General features: G+C 34.1%; 1 protein-coding gene across 2 annotated transcripts; it reads right to left on the bottom strand.

The window, feature by feature from the left end:
- Window positions 1-6507: 6507 nt before the first annotated feature.
- On the bottom strand, window positions 6508-10302 carry LOC114258715 (G-type lectin S-receptor-like serine/threonine-protein kinase At1g11300). 2 transcript variants are annotated; one of them, XM_028198698.2, is made up of 8 exons: window positions 9894-10124; window positions 8619-9736; window positions 8319-8423; window positions 8025-8227; window positions 7744-7954; window positions 7340-7577; window positions 7082-7232; window positions 6508-6976 (listed from the first exon to the last, which is right to left on the bottom strand). In XM_028198698.2, the coding sequence occupies exons 1-8, from the start codon at window positions 9971-9973 to the stop codon at window positions 6677-6679; spliced, it is 2406 nt and encodes an 801-aa protein (XP_028054499.2). In that variant the 5' UTR covers window positions 9974-10124; the 3' UTR covers window positions 6508-6676. The 2 variants fall into 2 exon arrangements, with proteins under 2 accessions (XP_028054499.2, XP_028054498.2); XM_028198697.2 differs by having other exon boundaries at window positions 8619-10302.
- Window positions 10303-12504: the final 2202 nt, after the last annotated feature.

The following is a 12504-nucleotide window of genomic DNA, read 5'->3' as shown; positions in this document are numbered from 1 at the left end:
GAGGTCTTTCAAATGCTTAGCCATTTTAGTGAGGACTCAAGGATATTCTAATCAAAAAATAAATACGGAAAGTAGGATTGCAAAGAAAAGAGAAGAAGACTTACGAAAGGCAAAGGAAATAAGGAGAAGACGGATAGGAGTTGTAGAAAACACCAGAGAAGAAATACCGATTGGCAGTCCGGAAGGTTCGAAAAATTCAAAAAAGTATGTATTCGATGGGACTTAAGCTTCAAATCATAATAAATGCGAGAGAAGCACGAATGAGGCGGTAAAGCGTTATAATGACCAAAAAGCGTATACGCGTCCCGACACGCATCGGGAAGAGGATTAACCGCCGAATTTTAGTCTCCCCAGATTAGAAGCCAACCTCGCCAACTAGATGATTCTAGTGGGGTGTTTGGGGGGCAATTGTGGGAGCCGAATATTGAAAAGAATTAGAAGCATATTCCGGCCAGATACTATTCGGCTCTATCCGGAACGCTCAGGATGTCGAATAAAATAGATAGATAGGCCGAATAGTTATTGAACTATGGAGCCGAGGGAATAGAAGGATAATGAGTGAAAAGTAGGCCTTGCCCCGAGGCACAGGGAACGAGTATAAATAGAGGAATAGCAGACTGAGAAACGTATGTGAAAATTATTGTGCTTAACTTAGAATACAAGCAATCTTGAGTGGGAGACTAACTTGCCCGTCGGAGTGCTAATTCCGGCACCCCCGACCGGAGTGTTCATTCTTTATCAGGTGACTAGAAGAGGATCAAAAGCGTCCCCCAGGATCAGAAGGGTATCCCCAAAACCACTTCTCCACAACCCTTAACCTCCTTACGACCAATGAAGTGTCTCTTACCCCATTAGATGTTAGAATTTCTTCCATCTTTATGAGACACTCTCCCATGCAACTTATAACAATAAGGGCGAATATGACCATGCATACCACAATGATGACAAATAAAAACAGGGTGTACAGGGTGTACCTTCATTTCTTTTACCTTACCAACTCTAGGAAGTTTGAGAAGTCCATCCTTATGTTGAATTTTTTGTTCTCCCTTTCCTTGAGTTCTTGTATCATGAGACATAGATGCACTCTGTTTTTGCTCTTTGTTGTCACCAAAGCCAATGCCACTCTTGTCAGAACAAATTTGTTGAGACCCAATGATATTGTCCGAAGTCTTTGATCCTCTGTTCCAAAGACCAATGGTAGCCATAGCACACTTGAGTTCTTCCTCTTTCTTGATCATTAGTTCTTCCAAAGCAACTTGAGACATCTCGAGAGTTTCAATTTTTTCTTCATATGTTACATTGATTTGTTGTAGCTCGTTCCTCTCTGTCTCACAAGATAAGAGTTTTGCACAAAGAGCTTGTCGATCATTAGCTATCTTGATGACATCAATCCTAGCCTCAGAAATCTCCTCCTTTAGTTTGACATTCTCACTTTCACATGCTGTGAGTTTCATAGTGAGTTTGTCATTCAATTTGGATAACTTAAGAGATTCCTTATATAACTTTTCATAAGCTTGCTCAAGCTTTTCATCATCACTTCCCGAGGATTCATCATCAGTGGCATTCTCAACCAGGCTCTTCGGATACTCTGTTCGGCCTTCAGTTTCGGAAGCCGCAATGAAAGTAAGGAATTGTTTATGTCCCTCTTTGCCTTAATCTTCGTTGTCACTTTCATCTTCATCAAATTCTGATTCATCATCCTAAGTGATGGCGAGGGCTTTCTTCTTCTTCAGACGAGTGGGGCATTCTGAAGCAAAGTGGCCAAATCCTTGGCATTCATAGTATTGGACTCTTTCAAAGTTCCCTTGTATCTTTCCTTTCTTCTTCTTGGCTATAGAATTAATTTTGAGTTTATCTTTGCCTTTAGATTTATGGGTATGAGTAGATTCCAAAAGATTAGGATTCTTTTTCAAAAAAAAAAAAATTAATTGTTTAACAAAAACAGCCATAATCTTGAAATCTATCTCACAATCCTTATCAGAATCATCTCCAACTCTATGAGCACTACTAAAAGCAATATCTTTTTGTTTCTTTTTGAAATTCCTATGTGCCTCATAAGTTTGGAGATTTCCAACCAAGTGATCCAGCTTGAGGTTGTCAACATCTTGAGCCTCCTCAATAGTCGTAACTTTTGGTTAGAATCGATCGGGCAAGGATCTCAAAATTTTTTCCACAACTTTGGATTCTGGTATTTTTTCACCTAAATTGAAGCTAGAATTTACAATGTCACTCAACTTCGCATAAAATTCATCAAAGGTCTCACCATCTTTCATTGAAAGGTTTTCGAAACTAGACGTGACCCTTTGAAGTTTTGAGCGTTTAACAGAAGGAGTGCCCTCATGGATAGTTTGTAAGATATCTCCAGCCTCTTTTGTGACTTCACAATTGCAAATACGACTAAACTCTTCAGGTGTGACAGCGCAAAAGAGAGAATTGATAGCTTTACTATTCCAACTACTATTTTGGTAATCAATTGTGTCCCACTTATCGATTGGTTTGGGAAAAGTTACTCCATCAACGGTAATCGTCGTTTCAGTCCACCCATACATGACAGATTGTGAAACTTTTTCATCAATAGATTTCAAAAATGATCTCATCTGAGCTTTCCAAAACGAATAATTGGATCCATCAAGTAGGGGTGGTCGAACCATAGAATTTCCCTCACGAATTGAATCTATTATCACAAATCAAACAAGATCTCGCTCAAAAGTTTTAAAAAACAAACGAGCAACCCGCTCTGATACTAATTGAAAAATCTAGAAATCCCCTAGATTTTGATTTGTGATTATGTATCAATTTTAAGCAGTATATAACAATCCCAATCAAACAATCAAGACAACTCGACACAATGATTTTACGTGAAAAAACCACAATTGGATACCTCCAATTGTGATAAAAAAAAACCACGAGCAACAGCCACAAAACAATCCACTAAGAAGATATAAAGGAATTACACAGGTATAATCTCAATTACCTAGCGAATCCACGCCCGAATTGAACCAACCTCTATGTGCCTCTTCCAACCCCGTCTTCACCTTGGAATTGTCTTGACGATGAACCACTCCGGAATCCACCAAAGCTTCAGGCTCGAATTCTTCAGAATCCACCAAAGAACAACTCTCTCTTTTGTATAGAATTAAACAAACGATCCTTTGATGTAAACTTCTTAACCCATGAGTTGAATACTCAATTAAACATCAAAGAAAACTAGCAAAATATTTCCAGAGATAAACCTTAATATCAAAAAAGAAGATATGGAGAAGTAATCCTAAAATCTGACAGAAACCCGTACTTATAGAAATCTGAATCGCGAAGCTCGCTCGAGCAATGACTCTCTCGCTCGAGCGAGGAACCAAAAACGCGTGTTTTCCATAAGTGGCTTTGCTCGAGCGCACATTTATCTCTTTCAGGTTTTTTGCCAGACGCAGTCTTCGCTCGAGCAAGGACTCCTTCGCTCGAGCGAGGAAGGGGGGACATGCAACTTCGAATGCAATTTTACATTTTGCTTCGAGGGCGCTGCCTCTTGACCCCGCCGTGGCACTGCCCCAGACCCATCAAGGGGCGCTGCCCCTAGACCCCCGCGAGCTGACCAAGCAGCTTGATCCCCATCATAATCAGCGATGTGGCAATCTTGAAAGTATTAACATCACAAACTTCTCTGCAAGGCATAATTCGGGTTGGATTCGCATCTAAACACTCATAACCTCACTGAAATAAAAAGTGCGAAAATAAGTATAACTGAAAGGAGTTTTGTCAAACGGGATTGCCAAGAATAAAACCTAACAACTTTATATGTCATAAATCCATAATATACCTCTTATTTAAATAAGTAAAATTTTTTGCTTATTTGTTTAAGAATGATTGATTTTAAATATCTACAAATTTATTTTTAACCAATACCTGAACTAACTAAATAAAAAATATTTACAATTATTAAATGAAATGATTATTAAAATAAAAATTGTGTCATAAACAAAAATTATTTTTGAACTACTAAATATTGCAGAATATGTATAATGTTTATTTTTTATGTGCAGAATGTGTATAATGTATAGTTTGTAAGCTCTTTTTTTTTTTCTTTCAAGGAAGTTATTTAGAATATTGTAAATGTGTGTAATGGTATATAACGGGCCGTTATGGTATTGCTACAGCCATTATGGCACCGCTAAGGCCGTTACGTAACACTGAAGCGGCCGTTACAGATGTGAATTTCCATCACATCGCAAAAACAGGTGTAACGGGTAGCACTTACTCCTATAACCGTTATGTAACAGTTACAACCATTACATAATATTGCTTTTTAAAACCTTGGAGACATACGATATGCCCCCCAAAAAATTTCCCATATAGTTATGATGATGATGATATCATGTTTTGCAAAATTGGTAGGACACTTGGAAATGGGAAAGAAGGCAAATTAGGAAAGAAGAAAGAAGAAAGAAGAAAAGTCATCCAAAAGGGCATTGTGTGTGAATTTATCTGAAAACAAGACCTTACCGAAATGCATCCTAGATCAGAAATAGCAACGCCCTGGTTTGACTGTTGGCTCTCTTTCTCTCTCAATTACTACTAAGGTAGCTTTTTAATGTTTCCCTATGAAAGCTCCGAATCCTAATACAAATGGTAAGATTTTACGATTCTACGATTTTATTTAGGCTAAACAATTTTATTTTAGATTGTTTAAATGATGTTAAATGGGAAGTGAAGCTTCCTCTTTGAATAAGTCCTCATAGTCAAGCTGAAATTATAATGGGAGAATTATAGTACAGTGAGACAGAGAAAAATATTACAAAAACATGTGGGAAGCAAGTCATTTAATGGGGTGCAAAGGGAAAAAAACTGTGGGGGTTCAACCCCTCATGTTTTTTGTAAATGTTTTTAGGGAAAATTATTTCGGTGATCCTCATATTTTGTCCCTTACGTTATTTTGGTCCATCTATTTTCAATTGGTTCAACTTTGACACTTAATTTTAAATTTTGTGTCAATTTGGTCCAATTGATAATGTCGTTAGTATTTTTGACAGGAAATAATTATTAAATTAGTTGATATTAACTCACTGAGTTTAGCAAATTTATAATTTTATTCTAAAAAATATGACACATGTCACTTATATGCATATTTTTTCATAAAAAAATGTTAAGAGATGTTATCAATTGGACTAAACTAAAACAAAATCATTAATTCAGTGTCAAAATCAAGCCAGTTAAAATTACAAAGACCAAAATAATACAACAAGCAAAGTACAGGGACTACTAGCTATTGTCCTTACTATAATCTATCAATTTCCACCCGTTCACATAATCAATGTATTTATGATTTGGGAGATGATAATCCTAACCGTTCATTTTTTACGATTCGTTAAATAAAATGCTCATACACAAAATTAAGATTAATGGAGGTCATTATATGTTTGAATCACATTTTTAAATGGATACGAATCACTTGACCAAATTGAAAATAAGTTTTAGGGTAAATTATGCAAGTGGTCCCTATAGTTTACACAATGTGTCAATTTGGTCCATGTTATTTAAATTTGCTCGATTTTACCTCTTAATTTAACGGATTGTGTCATTTTAGTCCAATAAATAATGGTTGTTAAGTTCAGTGAACGGAAAGTCTACAAAATATGTCAATTTGGTTCCTATAGTTTACATAATGTCAATTTGGATCTTATTGTTTTAATTTGCTCGATTTTGATATGGACTAAATTGACATACTGTGTAAACTACAGGGACCAAATTAATACATAGTTTGACTTTTCATCGACCAAACTTAACAACAGTTATTTATTGGACTAAAATGACACAATCCGTTAAATTAAGGGGCAAAATCGAGTAAATTGAAACAATAGGAACCGAATTGACATACCGTATAAACTATAAGGACTATTTGTATAATTTACCCTAAGTTTTATTTTATTTTATTTTATTTTTTAATTCAGGATGTCTCTCGTTTAGCCTAGCTCATTTGGACCTGAGATATCTTGTATCTAAAGGATCAATAACTAATCCCTGGAATTATATACATTTTTCGGTTTGAATTAAGGTCTTACAATGAGATGGCATTTTACAGTTGTCTGGTAATCTAATCCATAAATTTAGAAAACTATAGTTTAAAAACAGAAGTTCTCTGCCTCTTTCCAATTTTATCAGCTGTCACTGAAGTTGAATTCACGCTGAATTTAGCTGTCATTAGTTTAGCAGTCTCGATTAGTGAATCTCAATGCAGATAACAGTTCACATTTTTCCTTCTTCTTTTCGCCCCCTTTTTTTTTTTTTTTTTTTTTTTGTTTACATATTTTATATTCAACCAACTTCTGTATCAACTCAATTATTAAATGAACACGACTAAATATATAATGAATGTTTGCACTAATTCTTTTGTCTGTGTGTAATTAAATAAATACTAAATATATAATGAATGTTTACAAACCGGCGTCATTCAACAAGAAGTAAATTCCAGTTTAAGAAAAAACAAATCTTAAAATAGAAGTGTTCACACAAAGATTTGAATTGTAATTGTTTGTCCAATAAGCGCTAACAGAATATCAAAAATAGTTGTGGATAGGTATATATCAGTAAACCACTTGATGTGAGTGGTTAACAATGGCAAGTTTTTGTTTGCATGAAATTGGAAAAAAAATAAATAAAAATAATCATCTCGACATCTGAGATATTATCTGCCATCAACAATTGTAACAGTAAGTTCATTCCTAGAACATCTGCTCTGGCTTTGTTGTGAAGACAGACTCTTTGGTGTTTGAGTAAATGCAGGTTGCTTTGGCGTTGGGAGATATGAAATTTCACTATTTAACATAGAAAGAACCGTGGATATGGTAGGCCTATCTATTGCAAATTCTTGTACACACAGTAGTCCAACATTTACGCATCTCAAAATCTCAGATCTGAAGTCTTGATAAGATATCATTGGATCTATTAAAGTCACAATGTTATCTTCATTCCACAATTTCCAAGCCTGAAATTTCAACAGCAATATGACATGTAAAAGTTAGGTCTTGACAATGAATAAACCTTGGAGTATTAGAGAACTAGGAAATGCAAATGAATCAAGTGGACTTACATATCCTAGAAGGCTCAAAGAATGCTCATCATCATAAAAACTAGTGTTTCGTCTTCCACTTACAATCTCTAGTAACAATACACCAAAGCTGAATACATCTGATTTTTCCGAAAAAAGCCCTTGCATTGCATATTCCGGAGACATATAACCGCTGCATCAAGCGAAAATTGATTTTATTGCGTTAAATTAATCCCATAAGAAAGAAGAGGCTCCACATTGAAAGAATGAAGAATTTTGGAGAAACAGACATGTACTTACTATGTTCCAACAACCCTTCTTGTATTGGCTTGATGTTCCTCACCACAAAAAATCCTTGCCATTCCAAAGTCTGAAATTTTAGGGTTTAGCTCTTCATCCAACAGAATGTTACTTGTCTTTAAATCTCGATGAATGATCCTTAATCTAGAATCCCTATGAAGGTAGAGGAGGCCTCTACCTATCCCTTCAATGATGTCAAAACGTTTACTCCAATCTAGGAGCTTCTGTTTTTGTGGATCTAAAAGAATGTCGTTCAAAAGAAAGTATAAGTGGGAGAAAAAGGCAAATGAAATTGATTTCGAGACAGAAGTTTTAATTTTGGTAAAACAGTAAGTTCAGATAGTTAAGATAATGAGTTATCTAGCAAAAGCAACAACTTGTTAAGAGCTTTTACTTGTACTAACCAAAGATAAATGCATCCAAGCTTTTATTTGGCATGTATTCATAGACCAACATCTTTTCTTTTCCTTCAACACAGCAGCCAAGGAGTCTAACTAGATTACGGTGTTGGAGTTTAGAAATCATCACAACTTCATTCATGAACTCCTCAAGCCCTTGTTCAGAGGACCTTGAAAGCCTTTTCACTGCTATCTCTTGTCCATCCGGTAATTTCCCCTAAAACAAACACCAAATTATTTCACTTGTCGACAACAACTTCAAGATCAGCGTGAACAATCATTATTACCTTGTACACTGGACCAAAACCACCCTGTCCAAGCTTGTTGGTCCAGTTAAATTCGTCAGTTGCAATTGCAAGTTTCTCAAACTTGAAGAGTGGTAGTTCTTCAAGTTTAACTTGGTTTAAATTATCTTCAAACGACACTTCAGTTGAGTATTCTGGAAACAGTCTCTTAAATGGTAGCATCTCGTTGAACTTCTTTTTGAATCCTGATTCAAAAACTAGTTCTAGGTTAGCTACTACACGATAGAAGAAAATGTTTTCTTAATTTATGAGTCAGATTGATTAAATTAGTTGTACCTTGTTTAACCAACACCATCCATATGAAGTACGCGCAGATGGAAATGATTATTGACCCTACAATCACTGAAATCACAATGACTAGTTTCAAGTCCCTCTTTTTATCTGCAAAACAGAGCAACCATCAAAATAGTGCAAGTAAAATGGACCACAATATTATTGATCTTTATTACCCTTTTTTTTTTCTTTTTTTTTTTCCTCCTAAGATCATCAATTTACTAATAAAGTACTAACGTTTCTTGAAATTTGACTACAAAGGGTTGAGTTTAAGCACAAGAATATGGATAGGCAATATATTACCGAGATCCGAATATGCCACGCGAATGTAAAGATCTGCCCCACCACTGGAAAATTTTTGTATATCTATTAAGCTTCCATTCCATAACATGCAGCCAATGCCGTCGTAATATGCATAAGCGGTGCACGAACAATTCTTCAGACACTGGTTTTCGCAATCATTAGCCAGAACCGGTGACCACTCTGCAAACACTGGCACTTTCATTGTCGTCAGCACGAAAAACCCATCTTTTTTACTCTCCTGGCTACTACTATCGTTCCTCTCACACTGCAAATTTGTCCTCCTTACACACCCGCCAGTAAAATTTCCACTATTCCATTCATCTATGCGATTTGGCTCAAACCCTCTCAAACAGGAACAAATTGGTGAGTCCTTTGAATTGCAGCTTCCAAATGGCCCACACTTGCCATAAATACCACAGTCAGTTTCTGGAAATAACCAGTCAACCTCTGGTTCTTGCTTCCCTTGAGTCCAACCCATCTGCATTAGAGCTCCATCGTGATTCAAGAAAATGTATGTTAACACAGACTTATTTGCATAAGTGAAAGACACAGATACAGTTCCTTCATGGTTATCTACCACATTAAAACCATTACCATACAACGAAGTCATGTCTTGGACTCCGATAAAGATTTGATTGTTCCAAGGACCACTGCGCCAATATGGATGGCTGCCATTCCATACAAAGAATTCTGGAATGGTTGAAAGACTAATACCGGCAGAGAAGCTTCCAACGGATGGATCAGAAGGGCTTCTCCATGATTTCAACAATATCTTCTCACCGGTACTTCTGTCACTACTAAGTATCATGTTCTCCAAGAATGAGTCTGTAGGGTTTTGATAACTCCCCCATATTGACATTCCATTTGAGTTATCTACCAAAACAAGATTCCCAGAGTCTAACAAGCGGGCACTTGAATTCACCGCAGAATTTGAAACATTAGATGACCAAATAATCTGTTTTTGCCCATTCAAAACCACTAGATTGCCATCTTTGGATATCATCAAAGTCCCGGCAGAATCTATTAAAGGCCTGTCTCTATTAGCTACCCATACCACAGTCTTGACAGGGATGTTGTTGTACCAAATACCGACATAGCGATTGGTAGTATTAACAGGGCTGAAAAATCCCAATTGAAAAACTTTGTTGCTTGAGATTATACTTTCAGAGTCATTGATGGGTTGAGTGAGAGTAATAGTGTCTATGGCAATGCTAAACTTGAAACAAAAACAAGAAAAGAAGAGAATAAGAAAGAGCTCAAGATATTGAATTGCACCTTTGCAGATGATGAGTCTCATGACTAGTTTTGTGCTTCTTGGTGGGTATGATTGGATAGAATTTGTGGACTCTTTGCATTTCAATCTCTTTTTATTCTTCATACTGTTCAGCAGAAGATAAATTTCTGGGTGAAAGGTGTACGGCTGATTTCATTCAACATTCAATTGCATAATTGTCAAAAGAGAGACTTTTCATATATATTATGCAAAAAATAAACAGCAATTCAACATAGTTGGATGGTATTTTAATAATGTTTTTTTCACGACTTTTGAAGAATTCAACACTGGAAAAAAGAAAATGAATAGTTGATTGAGATTGATCATTTGAAAACACGTTCAGTCCGAGCCCGTCCCAAGTTCAGCATCAATGATTTACTTTTATTTTGCTGGTCTTTGTATGTAAATTATACGTGAAATATATCATATTGACTAATTATAGTAACATGATTTTATCATATTTATCTTCAAAAAATAAAGTCTATTTTAAAAATCATACATGTTCCAATTTTTTTAGGAAAATTCTGGGTCATATGCCTCAATTATGATATTTATCGTGTCTGATTACGACCAATTGTAATGATAGTTATCACTTGGTTATTACTAATTGTGATGTTAGTTTTTTATTATACCTTATTGGGTATTTAGTTATTGTTATTTATTTATTTATTTTTTAGTTATGATTGAAAATGAGCTAGGCCTTTTTTTGGGTCATATAATATGATGTTAAGGTACTAGTAAACGTAATCACACTATCGACTCAAATCCTGAACCTCTGACATTTTTATTATTCCAAGGAATTAGACCTGGTTTGGGAATTAAGGATTTTAGCCGAAAAGTCAAAAGTTTATTACAAGTTACCAAATCTTTCTATTTATTTTTATTTATTTATTTATTTTTATTTTTTTTTTACATATTTTTCCGTAAAAGATAAAAAGGAAACTAAAAAAATGAATTTTTAAACCAACCCTTAGTTATAACATTTGTGATAACCAACCCTATAAATGTCATAACTTGTTAGGATACGCACCTTGTAGCATAACTCATATTATATATATATATATATATATATGATTATAATGATGATGATGATATGATGTTACAAAATTGGTAGGAAACTTGTAGGCAATTTTAGAGCTTGTTTGGAATTACATTAAGTAGTTTAAAAGCCAAAAGTTCTTTATCATTCATTTTACTTTTTGTAAAAAAAAATTATAAAAATTAAAAAGGTCATTTTAAATTAAATTTTTTTTATCTCACATTTTAATAAAAAGAAAAAAAAATTAATTAAAATAGCATTTTTTTTTTTGCATCAAAAAATAGCATGTTCCTTTATGCTGTGTTTAGTTTTAGGGATTTAGGAAGGGATTTAAAAAAGAAAAGAAAAAAGATGTGTGAAACTAGATAAAATGTATATTTTATTTTTATTTTGCCTAATTTTTTTAATTTTTTTTTTAAATTTCTTATCAAATTTTTTAATTAAATATAATATTAAAGTTGTATTTGATTGATAGATTCGAAGAGACATAGAAAGGAAAAAGAAACGGGACCTACCAGAATGCATGGTTTGACTAAAATTAGGAAAGAAGAAGGATGAAAAGCCATCCAACAGGGTAGTGTGTGTGAATTTATCGGAAACGGGACCTACCAGAATGCGTCCTAGGTCAAAAATAGCAACGCCCTGGTTTGACTGTTGGCTCTCTCTCTCTCTCTCTTAATTTTCACGTGTTATGTTTTTAAAATAGAGTTCTATCACTCATCGTAGAAAATTAAGCTGATTTACACTTTGGACATTAGCTCTAGAACGTTGACCCGATCAAAACCGAAAGAATAAAGGTTGGTACTTTTAATTTTGAAATTTTAAAGACAATTTTAGTGATGTGATAAAGAGTGAAGCTCATATGTGATGTGATGTGTGTGTTTAAATTTTTTTTTTGTTTATTTTTTTTTTTCTTATTACATCACTAGAACTCTTTTTAAAATTTTAAAATTAGAGTTATCTATGATCGTTGAAATCAAAATTCAGAATTCAAATACGATTTCACTTGGACTAAACATATATATTACATTAAAGTAACTATGGTGCTAATTATAAAATGGTGTAAAATCCATGTGAACATAGTGATGAATCTAGATCGTTTAATTGATGTTAAATAGAATGAAATCTTCTATATGAAATAAAAAAGCAGCATGAGTCATATTCACATTGAATAAGTCCTCATAGTCAACCCCAAGCCATACACTTTTAATTTCCAACCGTTCACATAATCAATGTATTTATGAATTTTTTTTTTTTTTAAAGATTGCATTTGATTCATAAATTTAAAAAGTAATTTAGAAAAAAAAAAAAATATATATATATATATATATGTGTGTGTGTGAAATGTAGTCATACCTCATTTATATTTTAGCTATATCTTTTCTTTTTTATTTTCAAATCTTTTCTCAAATCTACGAATCAAACACAATGTAAACGAATTTTAAATGGGTTCAAATTATACCTAACCAAATTGAAATAAGTCTTATGTTTTTATTTTTATTTTTATTTTTTTTTTGGGTTTAAATTCAGGATATCTCTTGACCAGTTTAACTCAATTGAACCCGAGCTATCTT

Source organism: Camellia sinensis, chromosome 9 (assembly GCF_055761805.1).
Source record: "Camellia sinensis isolate YWXY chromosome 9, ASM5576180v1, whole genome shotgun sequence".
Taxonomy (NCBI): domain Eukaryota; kingdom Viridiplantae; phylum Streptophyta; class Magnoliopsida; order Ericales; family Theaceae; genus Camellia; species Camellia sinensis.
This window is presented reverse-complemented; position numbering and strand designations above follow the sequence as displayed.

Bases quoted from the DNA above. Each gene is read 5' to 3' on its own strand.
- LOC114258715 (XM_028198697.2), bottom strand. From the start codon at position 9,996: ATGAAGAATAAAAAGAGATTGAAATGCAAAGAGTCCACAAATTCTATC. The intron at 7,578-7,743 runs GTTAGTACAAGT...ACATTCTTTTAG, and splicing joins CTTGGATGCATTTATCTTTG to ATCCACAAAAACAGAAGCTC. The intron at 7,233-7,339 runs GTAAGTACATGT...CGCTTGATGCAG, and splicing joins AGAAGGGTTGTTGGAACATA to CGGTTATATGTCTCCGGAAT.